The 18,739-nt window shown below is 40.0% G+C and overlaps 3 protein-coding genes across 4 annotated transcripts; all 3 read right to left on the reverse strand.

Annotated features, from left to right (window-relative positions):
- Window positions 1-2,230: 2,230 nt before the first annotated feature.
- LOC117777095 (protein C19orf12 homolog) lies at window positions 2,231-4,291 on the reverse strand. Of its 2 annotated transcripts, none has more exons than XM_034611623.1 (3): window positions 4,159-4,291; window positions 2,713-2,869; window positions 2,231-2,563 (listed from the first exon to the last, which is right to left on the reverse strand). In XM_034611623.1, exons 2-3 carry the CDS (start codon window positions 2,867-2,869, stop codon window positions 2,322-2,324), a joined length of 399 nt encoding a protein of 132 aa, XP_034467514.1. In that variant the 5' UTR covers window positions 4,159-4,291; the 3' UTR covers window positions 2,231-2,321. The 2 variants fall into 2 exon arrangements, with proteins under 2 accessions (XP_034467514.1, XP_034467513.1); XM_034611622.1 differs by having other exon boundaries at window positions 2,713-2,909.
- Window positions 4,292-6,583: 2,292 nt separating this feature from the next.
- LOC117777099 (protein C19orf12 homolog) lies at window positions 6,584-8,121 on the reverse strand. The gene is made up of 3 exons (XM_034611630.1): window positions 8,039-8,121; window positions 7,060-7,216; window positions 6,584-6,910 (listed from the first exon to the last, which is right to left on the reverse strand). Exons 2-3 carry the CDS (start codon window positions 7,214-7,216, stop codon window positions 6,675-6,677), a joined length of 393 nt encoding a protein of 130 aa, XP_034467521.1. The 5' UTR covers window positions 8,039-8,121; the 3' UTR covers window positions 6,584-6,674.
- A 2,342-nt stretch (window positions 8,122-10,463) lies between these two features.
- LOC117777100 (protein C19orf12 homolog) lies at window positions 10,464-12,512 on the reverse strand. The gene is made up of 3 exons (XM_034611631.1): window positions 12,380-12,512; window positions 10,940-11,096; window positions 10,464-10,790 (listed from the first exon to the last, which is right to left on the reverse strand). The coding sequence occupies exons 2-3, from the start codon at window positions 11,094-11,096 to the stop codon at window positions 10,555-10,557; spliced, it is 393 nt and encodes a 130-aa protein (XP_034467522.1). The 5' UTR covers window positions 12,380-12,512; the 3' UTR covers window positions 10,464-10,554.
- Between the last annotated feature and the right edge of the window lie 6,227 nt (window positions 12,513-18,739).

The raw sequence follows: 18,739 nt of genomic DNA on the forward strand, positions 1-18,739 counted from the left end.
AATTTTGGAGTTTCAGATGTAAACAGCTTTTCAGCCAAATCCAAAATAATTGAAGTAACTGGAAGTAAATCTTCAAACATAAAAACATAACGTGCCTCCATTCTGCTCGTGTGTCGTCATCCAAGTGTGTGTATGATGCATTTCAACGTATCACATCCACAATTTGATATATTACTGCACATGACTGCTTTTTAATGAGTTGATAAAATCTGTCAGACACATATGAACTCCCTTCTTATTTAGAAAGAGCTTTACAAAGTAGTATAGACTGTTACTCTTATTACAAGTGTGCTGTAATTCACAAAATAAGATTTTCAATTCAAAATTCCGACTACAACAGTAAAATAGCCTTTTAGTTCTTAAGACTTACAGCAGACTGCATGAAGAGCTGTTAGACTTTAAACCAGAACCACCACTGATGACTGGTTTCACTGTCGCATGAATAAGCAGGTGTTCCTAATGAAGTGAGCGTGTTTCTCCTTTAAACTACTAACACAGACACAAACATTTCATTTCATCAGATTCAAAGAGCGACGAAGATGCAGGAGAAGTTTGCAGAACTGTAGTTTTAATATGAGATGTAACAATTTTACAAAATGGCTTTTTATTTGATTTGAAAGTACAATTTTAGCATCACTAACACCACAGTGACAAAAGTCAAACTTCAGGCATGAAAAGGACGAAGCCTCATGTTGAACATTTCTGCACCTTCACACCGACGCTTTGCTTTACGTATATATTTGTCCCGACAGCTCCGCGGCCTTTAAAGAAAATAGAATCAAGGTTAAAAATGGTTCCTTCAGCTCAGCTCCGACTTGATTCTCAGATTATGGCTGATTTCAAGAACTGAAAAGAGAGAAAGAAAACAACGTGTTAATAACACAAGTAACAATTGTGATGGAAATCTGGAAATACAAGAGGCTGGAAACACCAAAGTTATCCACGTGTATTTTAATAGGGGCTTTCTGCAGAAAGGATCAACACAGAGAGTCACAAGGATCTCAGAGTGAAGATGCAGGACACTCAAATGCAAGCATCTTGTATAGGAGGACTAAGGCTGTCTCTCAGAACCAGTTCAGACTGGTTCTGAGAGGTTTCTGAGGTTTTCTTGCTCCTCTGCCAGTATTTTATTAATCTTTATTTACTCTTTCTTATCATTTTCAGTTTTTCTGTTTGTGTGTATATATATATAAACTCAGTCGACTGTAAAACTCTTCAGACACAAAGACTTTCCAAAGCCAGTAAACACCTGTACACCAGCGCCATCTTCAGGTGATTCATCAGCTTAGCATGTTTACCAGCCTCACTCCACACTCATCCTCCTTTTTGTGAGTCAGTTGAACTTTATTTTCTTTATTCAACTCAAAGCTGTGAAAGAGGTTTTGGGTCGTTCTTCTCTAATTCAGACGGATTTGGTTTGTCTGCTGTCACTTCCAGACTGTTAGTGCTTCCTGTTTTATTTTGTCACATGTATCCTGTTGTGTTCATGTTTGTTCTGCTTCCTGCTCTTGTGTGTTTTCCCGTCTTGAACACGTGTCTCATTCTGGCGTCTGCCTTTAGGAGATGTTTCCTGTCACCTGGTTTTCTTTAACCAAAGTCTCTGATATGGTTAAATTCGGTTCCTTTACAAGAACTCATTAAAGATCACCACTCAAATAAAGATACTTGATTTGTTTGACAGTATCAGAGCAACCATCCAGATCCACACCTGACTTCACCTGTTTCTAGATATTAGCACTCGACACATGTTGAAGAAAATGATCCAGGACCACTTCCCTGACCCACAACACATCCTTCCATGATGTTTCCTGGAAATCCTTCCTGTAGCTTCTGCGTATTCTTGCTTAACACGCAGATTAATAAACATTATCGACTGTTGATATTTGATTTGTCAGCTGTACAGAAGTTGTACATCTTTCAAGTTGCTGTGGAACAGACTGCAGGTTTTTCTCTTTATGTGTCGGCCTTAAATCAGCTGCTCTTCACCTCTGATGTCGTCGCTGCAGATTGTTTTTCTCAAATCACTTGTGAACGAAATCTGCAAACCCCAGGTTGACCTTGAATCTAATTGACGACCTTTTATTTCTTTTTACCTCACAAACGCAGAGCAGATGATCTTGTTGGTGCAGGTAACGTGTTCGATCCGTGGTTCCCTTGATGGATATTAAATATACAACCTTAAGTACGCTTCACACTTAACTATGTTCTTATGAAAAGAATCAACACCACACAAACTGCACTGGGATTTTACTTTTAATGAAGTCCCTGAAGCCTCGTTACAAACAGATCACATCATTTTGGCCGTTTGCCTCAGTCTTCATTTATCTTTTGAAAAACTGGATGAGAGTTTCGAGAATCTGCTGCTTCACGATGGGCTGAGCAGACACCTGAGAAAGCAGGTGGGCATAATCTGTCCACCGCATGTTTCTCAGGACCTGGACTTTCATGAGCTGATTATAAAGCTCCTGCTTCTTCTGATCACTGAGCTCCATTATGATCTTAGGCAGTGCTTTGAATTCATCCTTGAACCAATCATAGGTCAGCAGGCCTCCACCCACTGCGCCTGTAGGGAGGAAGGGGAAGAGTAGTTCAAAAATGCGAAATGAGGTAAAACAGGATATTGATGAGTCCAACAGTCGCACTCTCGTCTCAAATGTGATGATGGTAGATATTTTTAGACGAGCAAGAGGAGCTGAGTTAACCGCTACTTACCCACAAGAAGACCAGGAGGACCCAAGGCAATCCCTGCAGCAGTGGTGATTAATCCAACTGTCCACCCGGCACTAAGTGAACCTTGCAGTGTAGCTTTGATTTCCTCATTAGAGATTAAATAGCAGCACAGCTGTATGACATCATCAACTGGACCCATCTGTGAAGCAGATTGAGAGTTTGAGGAGACGATACAGAATCTAAATGTGATTCAAAACAATCAGACAAGAAATAACAGAATTTCAGGGTCAGTTAAAGGAAGGAATTCAAAAATCAAGTGGTAATATTCAGATCATAAATCTTAATGTTTGAGAAAAAGTTAGAGGTGAAAACCAGAAGATCAGTCTGTCTCCTCAGTTAAAATGAGAAATGTGCAGCATCTTAAGTTAGTAAAAGTTTCACTAATAAGAAAAAACATCTTTTTGTCTTCACTACGAGTTCTAGTACCAACACTACTACAGAGTACATGATGCTGCTGAATACTGTGGCTCATTAATGTTCATCTAAGATGGCTGCTGTTGCTGTGAACTATTTGAGTTGCTTAAACGAAACCAACATTTCCAACATGAGTTGAGCTCCTCAGCCAAAGTTGGAGGAGGAGGAGGAGGAGGAGGAGGAAGAGGAAGAGGAGGAGGAGGAGGAGGAGGAAGAGGAAGAGGAGGAGGAGGAGGAAGAGGAAGAGGAGGAGGAGGAGGAGGCAACATGTCGTCTGGAACAAGCGAAACAATCTGATTCTAATCTGTGTTGTACGGAAGCGTATTGCATTCACTTAAAAAAAAAAAGGTCTATTTTTCGGAGATAATTATCTCGGAAATTCCGACCATAACAATATAATAACGTTTTATAAATACTGCACGACATGATTATGTATAGTACATATTATGCATTTTATGGGGATATGATAGATAAAGGAAATAGTTTTCATTTTTGTCCATAATTAAAATATTTCATTTGTTAGTCTTTTGTGGTTCACTGTTATTTCTACAGAAGGAGAGACTGACGGTTTGAAGCGACGCTGTACGTCATGGCGCTGAGACATCGTGCCGAACACTAGACTGTCTAAGAGCAGCAGCTACATGAACGAGGGCTCGGTGCGGAACGTCCGTGCAACATGTAGCTTCATCAAAACACTAGATTACAATTATCTCAGAAAAACAGAACCTTTGTTTTTTTTCAAGTGAATGCAATACGCTTCCGTAGTGTTGCACGTAGAATACAGCTTTGCCAAATTAAAAAATAATGAGTGAGTTCAACAACATTAAGACTTTACCTGACATATCACTGTCACTTCAGTGAGAGGAGCCACAGCAGAATCGCTCGTTAGAGAACAGTACTGATCAAACGTGTCTTATCTACAGTACATGTGTGTCTGTGTATCTTGTCCCCTGCCTCGTCAAAGTTAACGTACATTGAACATGAAAGCATTTTACAGGAGATCACAGGAATTACCTTCGGTGGAGAAGTCGATCAGATTGGTGCTGGAGAGGAGACACAGCTCAGGGTGTTACCAACAGTGACACTGGCTCAGGGCAGTCACCTGAGAAACAGCTGGCACATGTAAAATTGTTTTCAAGGAAGTGAAACTCAAAATACTTTTCACTTTTTTTCAAAATAGTGTCGGAGGGGGGTTTGAGTCCACAAAACAATTTTGGAGTTTCAGATGTAAACAGCTTTTCAGCCAAATCCAAAATAATTGAAGTAACTGGAAGTAAATCTTCAAACATAAAAACATAACGTGCCTCCATTCTGCTCGTGTGTCGTCATCCAAGTGTGTGTATGATGCATTTCAACGTATCACATCCACAATTTGATATATTACTGCACATGACTGCTTTTTAATGAGTTGATAAAATCAGTCAGACACATATGAACTCCCTTCTTATTTAGAAAGAGCTTTACAAAGTAGTATAGACTGTTACTCTTATTACAAGTGTGCTGTAATTCACAAAATAAGATTTTCAATTCAAAATTCCGACTACAACAGTAAAATAGCCTTTTAGTTCTTAAGACTTACAGCAGACTGCATGAAGAGCTGTTAGACTTTAAACCAGAACCACCACTGATGACTGGTTTCACTGTCGCATGAATAAGCAGGTGTTCCTAATGAAGTGAGCGTGTTTCTCCTTTAAACTACTAACACAGACACAAACATTTCATTTCATCAGATTCAAAGAGCGACGAAGATGCAGGAGAAGTTTGCAGAACTGTAGTTTTAATATGAGATGTAACAATTTTACAAAATGGCTTTTTATTTGATTTGAAAGTACAATTTTAGCATCACTAACACCACAGTGACAAAAGTCAAACTTCAGGCATGAAAAGGACGAAGCCTCATGTTGAACATTTCTGCACCTTCACACCGACGCTTTGCTTTACGTATATATTTGTCCCGACAGCTCCGCGGCCTTTAAAGAAAATAGAATCAAGGTTAAAAATGGTTCCTTCAGCTCAGCTCCGACTTGATTCTCAGATTATGGCTGATTTCAAGAACTGAAAAGAGAGAAAGAAAACAACGTGTTAATAACACAAGTAACAATTGTGATGGAAATCTGGAAATACAAGAGGCTGGAAACACCAAAGTTATCCACGTGTATTTTAATAGGGGCTTTCTGCAGAAAGGATCAACACAGAGAGTCACAAGGATCTCAGAGTGAAGATGCAGGACACTCAAATGCAAGCATCTTGTATAGGAGGACTAAGGCTGTCTCTCAGAACCAGTTCAGACTGGTTCTGAGAGGTTTCTGAGGTTTTCTTGCTCCTCTGCCAGTATTTTATTAATCTTTATTTACTCTTTCTTATCATTTTCAGTTTTTCTGTTTGTGTGTATATATATATAAACTCAGTCGACTGTAAAACTCTTCAGACACAAAGACTTTCCAAAGCCAGTAAACACCTGTACACCAGCGCCATCTTCAGGTGATTCATCAGCTTAGCATGTTTACCAGCCTCACTCCACACTCATCCTCCTTTTTGTGAGTCAGTTGAACTTTATTTTCTTTATTCAACTCAAAGCTGTGAAAGAGGTTTTGGGTCGTTCTTCTCTAATTCAGACGGATTTGGTTTGTCTGCTGTCACTTCCAGACTGTTAGTGCTTCCTGTTTTATTTTGTCACATGTATCCTGTTGTGTTCATGTTTGTTCTGCTTCCTGCTCTTGTGTGTTTTCCCGTCTTGAACACGTGTCTCATTCTGGCGTCTGCCTTTAGGAGATGTTTCCTGTCACCTGGTTTTCTTTAACCAAAGTCTCTGATATGGTTAAATTCGGTTCCTTTACAAGAACTCATTAAAGATCACCACTCAAATAAAGATACTTGATTTGTTTGACAGTATCAGAGCAACCATCCAGATCCACACCTGACTTCACCTGTTTCTAGATATTAGCACTCGACACATGTTGAAGAAAATGATCCAGGACCACTTCCCTGACCCACAACACATCCTTCCATGATGTTTCCTGGAAATCCTTCCTGTAGCTTCTGCGTATTCTTGCTTAACACGCAGATTAATAAACATTATCGACTGTTGATATTTGATTTGTCAGCTGTACAGAAGTTGTACATCTTTCAAGTTGCTGTGGAACAGACTGCAGGTTTTTCTCTTTATGTGTCGGCCTTAAATCAGCTGCTCTTCACCTCTGATGTCGTCGCTGCAGATTGTTTTTCTCAAATCACTTGTGAACGAAATCTGCAAACCCCAGGTTGACCTTGAATCTAATTGACGACCTTTTATTTCTTTTTACCTCACAAACGCAGAGCAGATGATCTTGTTGGTGCAGGAAACGTGTTCGATCCGTGGTTCCCTTGATGGATATTAAATATACAACCTTAAGTACGCTTCACACTTAACTATGTTCTTATGAAAAGAATCAACACCACACAAACTGCACTGGGATTTTACTTTTAATGAAGTCCCTGAAGCCTCGTTACAAACAGATCACATCATTTTGGCCGTTTGCCTCAGTCTTCATTTATCTTTTGAAAAACTGGATGACAGCTTCGAGAATCTGCTGCTTCACGATGGGCTGAGCCAACACCTGAGAAAGCAGGTGGGCATAATCTGTCCACCGCATGTTTCTCAGGACTTTCATGAGCTGATTATAAAGCTCCTGCTTCTTCTGATCACTGAGCTCCATTATGATCTTAGGCAGTGCTTTGAATTCATCCTTGAACCAATCATAGGTCAGCAGGCCTCCACCCACTGCGCCTGTAGGGAGGAAGGGGAAGAGTAGTTCAAAAATGCGAAATGAGGTAAAACAGGATATTGATGAGTCCAACAGTCGCACTCTCGTCTCAAATGTGATGATGGTAGATATTTTTAGACGAGCAAGAGGAGCTGAGTTAACCGCTACTTACCCACAAGAAGACCAGGAGGACCCAAGGCAATCCCTGCAGCAGTGGTGATTAATCCAACTGTCCACCCGGCACTAAGTGAACCTTGCAGTGTAGCTTTGATTTCCTCATTAGAGATTAAATAGCAGCACAGCCGTATGACATCATCAACTGGATCCATCTGTGAAGCAGATTGAGAGTTTGAGGAGACGATACAGAATCTAAATGTGATTCAAAACAATCAGACAAGAAATAACAGAATTTCAGGGTCAGTTAAAGGAAGGAATTCAAAAATCAAGTGGTAATATTCAGATCATAAATCTTAATGTTTGAGAAAAAGTTAGAGGTGAAAACCAGAAGATCAGTCTGTCTCCTCAGTTAAAATGAGAAATGTGCAGCATCTTAAGTTAGTAAAAGTTTCACTAATAAGAAAAAACATCTTTTTGTCTTCACTACGAGTTCTAGTACCAACACTACTACAGAGTACATGATGCTGCTGAATACTGTGGCTCATTAATGTTCATCTAAGATGGCTGCTGTTGCTGTGAACTATTTGAGTTGCTTAAACGAAACCAACATTTCCAACATGAGTTGAGCTCCTCAGCCAAAGTTGGAGGAGGAGGAGGAGGAGGAGGAGGAAGAGGAAGAGGAGGAGGAGGAGGAGGAGGAAGAGGAAGAGGAGGAGGAGGAGGAAGAGGAAGAGGAGGAGGCAACATGTCGTCTGGAACAAGCGAAACAATCTGATTCTAATCTGTGTTGCACGTAGAATACAGCTTTGCCAAATTAAAAAATAATGAGTGAGTTCAACAACATTAAGACTTTACCTGACATATCACTGTCACTTCAGTGAGAGGAGCCACAGCAGAATCGCTCGTTAGAGAACAGTACTGATCAAACATGTCTTATCTACAGTACATGTGTGTCTGTGTATCTTGTCTCCTGCCTCGTCAAAGTTAACGTACATTGAACATGAAAGCATTTTACAGGAGATCACAGGAATTACCTTCGGTGGAGAAGTCGATCAGATTGGTGCTTGAGAGGAGACACAGCTCAGGGTGTTACCAACAGTGACACTGGCTCAGGGCAGTCACCTGAGAAACAGCTGGCACATGTAAAATTGTTTTCAAGGAAGTGAAACTCAAAATACTTTTCACTTTTTTTCAAAATAGTGTCGGAGGGGGGTTTGAGTCCACAAAACAATTTTGGAGTTTCAGATGTAAACAGCTTTTCAGCCAAATCCAAAATAATTGAAGTAACTGGAAGTAAATCTTCAAACATAAAAACATAACGTGCCTCCATTCTGCTCGTGTGTCGTCATCCAAGTGTGTGTATGATGCATTTCAACGTATCACATCCACAATTTGATATATTACTGCACATGACTGCTTTTTAATGAGTTGATAAAATCTGTCAGACACATATGAACTCCCTTCTTATTTAGAAAGAGCTTTACAAAGTAGTATAGACTGTTACTCTTATTACAAGTGTGCTGTAATTCACAAAATAAGATTTTCAATTCAAAATTCAGACTACAACAGTAAAATAGCCTTTTAGTTCTTAAGACTTACAGCAGACTGCATGAAGAGCTGTTAGACTTTAAACCAGAACCACCACTGATGACTGGTTTCACTGTCGCATGAATAAGCAGGTGTTCCTAATGAAGTGAGCGTGTTTCTCCTTTAAACTACTAACACAGACACAAACATTTCATTTCATCAGATTCAAAGAGCGACGAAGATGCAGGAGAAGTTTGCAGAACTGTAGTTTTAATATGAGATGTAACAATTTTACAAAATGGCTTTTTATTTGATTTGAAAGTACAATTTTAGCATCACTAACACCACAGTGACAAAAGTCAAACTTCAGGCATGAAAAGGACGAAGCCTCATGTTGAACATTTCTGCACCTTCACACCGACGCTTTGCTTTACGTATATATTTGTCCCGACAGCTCCGCGGCCTTTAAAGAAAATAGAATCAAGGTTAAAAATGGTTCCTTCAGCTCAGCTCCGACTTGATTCTCAGATTATGGCTGATTTCAAGAACTGAAAAGAGAGAAAGAAAACAACGTGTTAATAACACAAGTAACAATTGTGATGGAAATCTGGAAATACAAGAGGCTGGAAACACCAAAGTTATCCACGTGTATTTTAATAGGGGCTTTCTGCAGAAAGGATCAACACAGAGAGTCACAAGGATCTCAGAGTGAAGATGCAGGACACTCAAATGCAAGCATCTTGTATAGGAGGACTAAGGCTGTCTCTCAGAACCAGTTCAGACTGGTTCTGAGAGGTTTCTGAGGTTTTCTTGCTCCTCTGCCAGTATTTTATTAATCTTTATTTACTCTTTCTTATCATTTTCAGTTTTTCTGTTTGTGTGTATATATATATAAACTCAGTCGACTGTAAAACTCTTCAGACACAAAGACTTTCCAAAGCCAGTAAACACCTGTACACCAGCGCCATCTTCAGGTGATTCATCAGTTTAGCATGTTTACCAGCCTCACTCCACACTCATCCTCCTTTTTGTGAGTCAGTTGAACTTTATTTTCTTTATTCAACTCAAAGCTGTGAAAGAGGTTTTGGGTCGTTCTTCTCTAATTCAGACGGATTTGGTTTGTCTGCTGTCACTTCCAGACTGTTAGTGCTTCCTGTTTTATTTTGTCACATGTATCCTGTTGTGTTCATGTTTGTTCTGCTTCCTGCTCTTGTGTGTTTTCCCGTCTTGAACACGTGTCTCATTCTGGCGTCTGCCTTTAGGAGATGTTTCCTGTCACCTGGTTTTCTTTAACCAAAGTCTCTGATATGGTTAAATTCGGTTCCTTTACAAGAACTCATTAAAGATCACCACTCAAATAAAGATACTTGATTTGTTTGACAGTATCAGAGCAACCATCCAGATCCACACCTGACTTCACCTGTTTCTAGATATTAGCACTCGACACATGTTGAAGAAAATGATCCAGGACCACTTCCCTGACCCACAACACATCCTTCCATGATGTTTCCTGGAAATCCTTCCTGTAGCTTCTGCGTATTCTTGCTTAACACGCAGATTAATAAACATTATCGACTGTTGATATTTGATTTGTCAGCTGTACAGAAGTTGTACATCTTTCAAGTTGCTGTGGAGCAGACTGCAGGTTTTTCTCTTTATGTGTCGGCCTTAAATCAGCTGCTCTTCACCTCTGATGTCGTCGCTGCAGATTGTTTTTCTCAAATCACTTGTGAACGAAATCTGCAAACCCCAGGTTGACCTTGAATCTAATTGACGACCTTTTATTTCTTTTTACCTCACAAACGCAGAGCAGATGATCTTGTTGGTGCAGGAAACGTGTTCGATCCGTGGTTCCCTTGATGGATATTAAATATACAACCTTAAGTACGCTTCACACTTAACTATGTTCTTATGAAAAGAATCAACACCACACAAACTGCACTGGGATTTTACTTTTAATGAAGTCCCTGAAGCCTCGTTACAAACAGATCACATCATTTTGGCCGTTTGCCTCAGTCTTCATTTATCTTTTGAAAAACTGGATGACAGCTTCGAGAATCTGCTGCTTCACGATGGGCTGAGCCAACACCTGAGAAAGCAGGTGGGCATAATCTGTCCACCGCATGTTTCTCAGGACTTTCATGAGCTGATTATAAAGCTCCTGCTTCTTCTGATCACTGAGGTCCATTATGATCTTAGGCAGTGCTTTGAATTCATCCTTGAACCAATCATAGGTCAGCAGGCCTCCACCCACTGCGCCTGTAGGGAGGAAGGGGAAGAGTAGTTCAAAAATGCGAAATGAGGTAAAACAGGATATTGATGAGTCCAACAGTCGCACTCTCGTCTCAAATGTGATGATGGTAGATATTTTTAGACGAGCAAGAGGAGCTGAGTTAACCGCTACTTACCCACAAGAAGACCAGGAGGACCCAAGGCAATCCCTGCAGCAGTGGTGATTAATCCAACTGTCCACCCGGCACTAAGTGAACCTTGCAGTGTAGCTTTGATTTCCTCATTAGAGATTAAATAGCAGCACAGCCGTATGACATCATCAACTGGATCCATCTGTGAAGCAGATTGAGAGTTTGAGGAGACGATACAGAATCTAAATGTGATTCAAAACAATCAGACAAGAAATAACAGAATTTCAGGGTCAGTTAAAGGAAGGAATTCAAAAATCAAGTGGTAATATTCAGATCATAAATCTTAATGTTTGAGAAAAAGTTAGAGGTGAAAACCAGAAGATCAGTCTGTCTCCTCAGTTAAAATGAGAAATGTGCAGCATCTTAAGTTAGTAAAAGTTTCACTAATAAGAAAAAACATCTTTTTGTCTTCACTACGAGTTCTAGTACCAACACTACTACAGAGTACATGATGCTGCTGAATACTGTGGCTCATTAATGTTCATCTAAGATGGCTGCTGTTGCTGTGAACTATTTGAGTTGCTTAAACGAAACCAACATTTCCAACATGAGTTGAGCTCCTCAGCCAAAGTTGGAGGAGGAGGAGGAGGAGGAGGAGGAAGAGGAAGAGGAGGAGGAGGAGGAAGAGGAAGAGGAGGAGGAGGAGGAAGAGGAAGAGGAGGAGGAGGAGGAGGCAACATGTCGTCTGGAACAAGCGAAACAATCTGATTCTAATCTGTGTTGTACGGAAGCGTATTGCATTCACTTAAAAAAAAAAAGGTCTATTTTTCGGAGATAATTATCTCGGAAATTCCGACCATAACAATATAATAACGTTTTATAAATACTGCACGACATGATTATGTATAGTACATATTATGCATTTTATGGGGATATGATAGATAAAGGAAATAGTTTTCATTTTTGTCCATAATTAAAATATTTCATTTGTTAGTCTTTTGTGGTTCACTGTTATTTCTACAGAAGGAGAGACTGACGGTTTGAAGCGACGCTGTACGTCATGGCGCTGAGACATCGTGCCGAACACTAGACTGTCTAAGAGCAGCAGCTACATGAACGAGGGCTCGGTGCGGAACGTCCGTGCAACATGTAGCTTCATCAAAACACTAGATTACAATTATCTCAGAAAAACAGAACCTTTGTTTTTTTTCAAGTGAATGCAATACGCTTCCGTAGTGTTGCACGTAGAATACAGCTTTGCCAAATTAAAAAATAATGAGTGAGTTCAACAACATTAAGACTTTACCTGACATATCACTGTCACTTCAGTGAGAGGAGCCACAGCAGAATCGCTCGTTAGAGAACAGTACTGATCAAACGTGTCTTATCTACAGTACATGTGTGTCTGTGTATCTTGTCCCCTGCCTCGTCAAAGTTAACGTACATTGAACATGAAAGCATTTTACAGGAGATCACAGGAATTACCTTCGGTGGAGAAGTCGATCAGATTGGTGCTGGAGAGGAGACACAGCTCAGGGTGTTACCAACAGTGACACTGGCTCAGGGCAGTCACCTGAGAAACAGCTGGCACATGTAAAATTGTTTTCAAGGAAGTGAAACTCAAAATACTTTTCACTTTTTTTCAAAATAGTGTCGGAGGGGGGTTTGAGTCCACAAAACAATTTTGGAGTTTCAGATGTAAACAGCTTTTCAGCCAAATCCAAAATAATTGAAGTAACTGGAAGTAAATCTTCAAACATAAAAACATAACGTGCCTCCATTCTGCTCGTGTGTCGTCATCCAAGTGTGTGTATGATGCATTTCAACGTATCACATCCACAATTTGATATATTACTGCACATGACTGCTTTTTAATGAGTTGATAAAATCTGTCAGACACATATGAACTCCCTTCTTATTTAGAAATCAATCAATCAATCAATCAAATTTTATTTGTATAGCCCATATTCACAAATCACAATTTGTCTCATAGGGCTTTAACATGGTGTGACATCCTCTGCCCTTAACCCTCAACAAGAGTAAGGAAAAACTACTTAAAAACCCTTTTAACAGGGAAAAAAAAGAACGTAGAAACCTCAGAGAGAGCCACATGTGAGGGATCCCTCTCCCAGGACGGACAGAAGTGCAATGGATGTCAAGTGTAAAGGAGAACATCAAGATAAAGGTTTTAGCAGCATTGATTAGGGTAAACATTTTGAAGTATAACTGAAGGTCAGTGAATTGGTGGATTAATGTCATTAATGGTCAAGTGTCTGAGGAGAAATACTATGTATCGAGCAGTCCTGCTGCAATCATAGTCCATGGTCAGCAGCCAGCAAGATCATGATCCACCATCAAGATCGGATGCCACTATAGTCCACAGTTATTGTCCACTGCCGCCATTAGGATCCATCATCAGCTGCCACCTCGGCCGTGGTCCACTACCAGTATCTGATGGCAACACGATAAAGGATCTGCCTTTGTTATCACGATCAGCCAGCACGATGCAGAATCCGCCATACTGGATCCACCATTACGATCTCTGATACGTGATCCCCAGATCCTAATCCATGATGTGGCCACAGCCGCGGCAGTGGATCTGCGGACGATAAGGCAAAGGGACTCCGGGGAAGAAGTCAAGTCAGTAACATGTATTGATGGGATATGAATTACTTTGATGTGATAACGATTGAGAAGAGGAAGGAGAAGCTGGAAAGAGAAGCTCCGTGTGTCATGTGTCCCCCGACCTTCTAAACCTATAGCAGCCTAACTAAGAGCAGGTCTAGGACAAGCCTGGACCAGCTCTAACTATAAGCTTTATCAAAAAGGAAGCCTACTCTTAAACGTACAGATGGTGTCTGCCTCCCGAACTGAAAGCGGGAGATGATTCCACAGGAGAGGAGCTTGATAGCTGAAAGCTCTGGCTCCTACTCTACTTTTAGAGACTTTAGGGACGACAAGTAAGCCTGAATTCTGGGAGCGCAGTGCTCTAGTGGGTTGATAAGGTACTAACAGCTCTTTAAGATATAATGGTGCCATATTGTTAAGGGCCTTGAAGGTGAGGAGGAGAATTTTAAATTCTATTCTAGATTTAACTGGAAGCCAGTGTAGCGAAGCTAATACTGGAGAAATGTGCTCTCTTTTCTTGGTTCTTGTCAGGACACGTGCTGCGGCATTTAGGACAAGCTGCAGAGTCTTTAACGACTTCCTGCTGGAGCCTGATAATAAGGAATTACAATAATCCAGTCTGGATGTAACAAAGGCGTGGATTAGTTTTTCTGCATCCTTTTGAGAAAGGACATGTCTGATTTTGGAGATATTACGCAAGTGAAAAAAGGCTGTCCTAGAAATTTGTTTTAAGTGAGAATTAAAGGATAAATCAGGATCGAAGATCACTCCCAAGTTCCTGACTGTTTCATTGGAAGCAAGGGCAATGTCGTCTAGCGCAGCTATATCGTTAGATAATGTATCTCTAAGGTGTTTAGGGCCAAGTATTAGAACCTCTGTTTTATCTGAGTTTAATAAGAGAAAATTGCGGGTCATCCAGGTTTTTATGTCCTTGAGACATGCTTGGAGTTTAGTTATTTGATTACTTTGTTCAGGTTTTATTGACAAGTATAACTGGGTGTCATCCGCATAGCAGTGGAAATTTACCGAGTGTGTCCTGATAATGTTTCCAAGTGGAAGCATATATAATGAGAATAAAATTGGGCCGAGCACAGAGCCTTGTGGAACACCATGGTTAACTTTGGTGCGCACAGATGACTCATCATTAACTTGCACGAATTGGGAGCGATCAGAAAAATAGGATTTAAACCATTTTAGGGCGGTTCCTTTAATGCTAATTAACTGTTCTAGTCTCTGTAATAAAATATTATGGTCAATTGTGTCAAATGCTGCACTAAGATCTAACAGAACGAGGACAGACACAAACCCCTGATCTGAAGCTATTAGAAGATCATTAGTGACTTTTGCCAAGGCTGTCTCTGTGCTGTGATTGGCTCTAAACCCTGACTGAAAGTCTTCATATATATTATTTTCCTGGAGAAACTCACACAGCTGATTGGCTACAACTTTTTCTAGGATTTTAGACAGGAAGGGGAGATTAGATATCGGACGATAATTGGCTAAAACCTCTGGGTCTAAGGTGGGTTTTTTGAGGAGGGGTTTGATTACAGCTATTTTAAAAGACTGTGGTACATATCCTGATGATAATGACAGATGTATTGTGTTCAGTAATGAACTGTCAATTAGGGGCAGAATTTCTTTAAGTAATTTTGTAGGAATGGGGTCTGAGATACAAGTTGTTGGTTTAGAAGATGAGATTATTTTGGTCAGCTGATCGAGGCTGATCAGAGAGAAGCTGTCTAAATAATTGGTAAGATTCTCAGCCGTTTCTGAGTTTTCTATTCTTGATGGGGTATTAGTGCCAATTGAGGGCAGGAGATGGTTGATTTGATTTCTAATGGTTAGAATTTTATCATTAAAGAAATTCATAAAGATATTGCTATTTAGGGATCGAGGAATACTGGGTTCGGTGGAGGTGTGACTCTCAGTCAGCCTGGCTACAGAGCTGAAGAGAAACCTGGGGTTGTTTTTATTCTCTTCTATTAGTTTTGAGTAGTAGGCAGCTCTTGCTTTGTGGAGGGCCTTCTTATATGCTTTAACACTATTCTTCCAGTCTAGGAGATTTTCAACACGGTTGCTGGAGCGCCACTTCCTTTCTAGTTTTCTTGATACTTGTTTTAACTCATGTGTCTTGGAATTATACCACGGAGCTAATTTACTATGTTTTATATGTTTCTTTTTTAGAGGCGCTATTGAGTCTAATGTTAATCGTAATGACCTTACAGAGCTATCGACGAGATGGTCAATCTCAGTGGAGCTCGGGTTTTTAATGAATTTGTTGTTTATATCGACGGATAGTACGGGTTTAAATGTAATCGGAATTATTTCCTTAAATTTAGCTACAGCACTATCAGGTAAACATCTTGAAAATGAGTTCATTATTAGTGGCATATATTCTGATAGTGAAAAATCGAAGGTTATTAAATTATGGTCTGATAGAATTGGATTGCGCGGAAGTACTGTTAGATTTTCAATTTTGACACCGTATGATAATATAAGGTCAAGTGTGTGGTTACAACAATGAGTAGGTTGGTGTACACACTGACTGAAACCAATGGAGTCTAATTGCGAAATAAATGCTACGCTAAGGCTATCTTTATTATTGTCAACATGAATATTAAAGTCACCAACAATAATAATTTTATCGGTCTTTAGGACTAGGTTTGATAAAAACTCAGGGAATTCTGTTAAAAATTCAGTATAAGCCCCAGGGGCACGGTAAACTACAGCAAATATGATTGGCTGTTGGTGTTTCTTGGATTGGCGTGGAAGACTAAGAACAAGACATTCAAATGAGTTGTAGCTTAGTTTAGGTTTAGGATTAATTAATAGACTGGAGTTAAAAATAGCAGCAACTCCACCTCCTCGACCAAATTCTCTGGGGACGTGTGTATTTACATGACTTGGGGGAGTAGATTCATTTAGACTGACATATTCATCAGGATGCAGCCAGGTCTCAGTGAGGGACAATAAATCTATTTTATGATCTGAGACTAGTTCATTAACTAAAATAGCCTTTGATGACAATGATCTTATGTTTAACAGACCACATTTAAAAGTCTTTATTTCCTGAGTTGTTGCAGAGGTTGTGTTAATTTGTATTAGATTTTTGTGTGGAATTCTCCCTCTATTATTGTTTGATTTAAATAATGTAACGGGACGGTGGACAGACACAATCTCTATGGGTTTGTGGTTGTGTGACTGATCCAGAGGGAGCGCAGAGACGTGTTTAGCACTGCAGCTCTGCGTCCTGGTCCCAACTCTGGGTTGTCATTTAATAGACTGGGTAATATTCCTAGATAAGAGAGATGCTCCATCCCAAGTGGGATGAACGCCGTCTCTCCTAACAAGACCAGGTTTCCTCCAAAAAGTTTGCCAATTAGAAAGAGCTTTACAAAGTAGTATAGACTGTTACTCTTATTACAAGTGTGCTGTAATTCACAAAATAAGATTTTCAATTCAAAATTCCGACTACAACAGTAAAATAGCCTTTTAGTTCTTAAGACTTACAGCAGACTGCATGAAGAGCTGTTAGACTTTAAACCAGAACCACCACTGATGACTGGTTTCACTGTCGCATGAATAAGCAGGTGTTCCTAATGAAGTGAGCGTGTTTCTCCTTTAAACTACTAACACAGACACAAACATTTCATTTCATCAGATTCAAAGAGCGACGAAGATGCAGGAGAAGTTTGCAGAACTGTAGTTTTAATATGAGATGTAACAATTTTACAAAATGGCTTTTTATTTGATTTGAAAGTACAATTTTAGCATCACTAACACCACAGTGACAAAAGTCAAACTTCAGGCATGAAAAGGACGAAGCCTCATGTTGAACATTTCTGCACCTTCACACCGACGCTTTGCTTTACGTATATATTTGTCCCGACAGCTCCGCGGCCTTTAAAGAAAATAGAATCAAGGTTAAAAATGGTTCCTTCAGCTCAGCTCCGACTTGATTCTCAGATTATGGCTGATTTCAAGAACTGAAAAGAGAGAAAGAAAACAACGTGTTAATAACACAAGTAACAATTGTGATGGAAATCTGGAAATACAAGAGGCTGGAAACACCAAAGTTATCCACGTGTATTTTAATAGGGGCTTTCTGCAGAAAGGATCAACACAGAGAGTCACAAGGATCTCAGAGTGAAGATGCAGGACACTCAAATGCAAGCATCTTGTATAGGAGGACTAAGGCTGTCTCTCAGAACCAGTTCAGACTGGTTCTGAGAGGTTTCTGAGGTTTTCTTGCTCCTCTGCCAGTATTTTATTAATCTTTATTTACTCTTTCTTATCATTTTCAGTTTTTCTGTTTGTGTGTATATATATATAAACTCAGTCAACTGTAAAACTCTTCAGACACAAAGACTTTCCAAAGCCAGTAAACACCTGTACACCAGCGCCATCTTCAGGTGATTCATCAGTTTAGCATGTTTACCAGCCTCACTCCACACTCATCCTCCTTTTTGTGAGTCAGTTGAACTTTATTTTCTTTATTCAACTCAAAGCTGTGAAAGAGGTTTTGGGTCGTTCTTCTCTAATTCAGACGGATTTGGTTTGTCTGCTGTCACTTCCAGACTGTTAGTGCTTCCTGTTTTATTTTGTCACATGTATCCTGTTGTGTTCATGTTTGTTCTGCTTCCTGCTCTTGTGTGTTTTCCCGTCTTGAACACGTGTCTCATTCTGGCGTCTGCCTTTAGGAGATGTTTCCTGTGAGCCTGGTTTTCTTTAACCAAAGTCTCTGATATGGTTAAATTCGGTTCCTTTACAAGAACTCATTAAAGATCACCACTCAAATAAAGATACTTGATTTGTTTGACAGTATCAGAGCAACCATCCAGATCCACACCTGACTTCACCTGTTTCTAGATATTAGCACTCGACACATGTTGAAGAAAATGATCCAGGACCACTTCCCTGACCCACAACACATCCTTCCATGATGTTTCCTGGAAATCCTTCCTGTAGCTTCTGCGTATTCTTGCTTAACACGCAGATTAATAAACATTATCGACTGTTGATATTTGATTTGTCAGCTGTACAGAAGTTGTACATCTTTCAAGTTGCTGTGGAGCAGACTGCAGGTTTTTCTCTTTATGTGTCGGCCTTAAATCAGCTGCTCTTCACCTCTGATGTCGTCGCTGCAGATTGTTTTTCTCAAATCACTTGTGAACGAAATCTGCAAACCCCAGGTTGACCTTGAATCTAATTGACGAC

The sequence above is a fragment of the Hippoglossus hippoglossus genome, chromosome 16 (assembly GCF_009819705.1).
Source record: "Hippoglossus hippoglossus isolate fHipHip1 chromosome 16, fHipHip1.pri, whole genome shotgun sequence".
Classification (NCBI taxonomy): domain Eukaryota; kingdom Metazoa; phylum Chordata; class Actinopteri; order Pleuronectiformes; family Pleuronectidae; genus Hippoglossus; species Hippoglossus hippoglossus.

Excerpts from the sequence above, each read along its gene's own strand:
- LOC117777100 (XM_034611631.1), bottom strand. The coding sequence starts at position 11,096 with ATGGATCCAGTTGATGATGTCATACGGCTGTGCTGCTATTTAATCTCT. Across the intron at positions 10,791-10,939 it reads TCCTCCTGGTCTTCTTGTGG|GCGCAGTGGGTGGAGGCCTG; the intron begins GTAAGTAGCGGT and ends TCCTCCCTACAG.
- LOC117777095 (XM_034611623.1), bottom strand. The coding sequence starts at position 2,869 with ATGGGTCCAGTTGATGATGTCATACAGCTGTGCTGCTATTTAATCTCT. Across the intron at positions 2,564-2,712 it reads TCCTCCTGGTCTTCTTGTGG|GCGCAGTGGGTGGAGGCCTG; the intron begins GTAAGTAGCGGT and ends TCCTCCCTACAG.
- LOC117777099 (XM_034611630.1), bottom strand. The coding sequence starts at position 7,216 with ATGGATCCAGTTGATGATGTCATACGGCTGTGCTGCTATTTAATCTCT. Across the intron at positions 6,911-7,059 it reads TCCTCCTGGTCTTCTTGTGG|GCGCAGTGGGTGGAGGCCTG; the intron begins GTAAGTAGCGGT and ends TCCTCCCTACAG.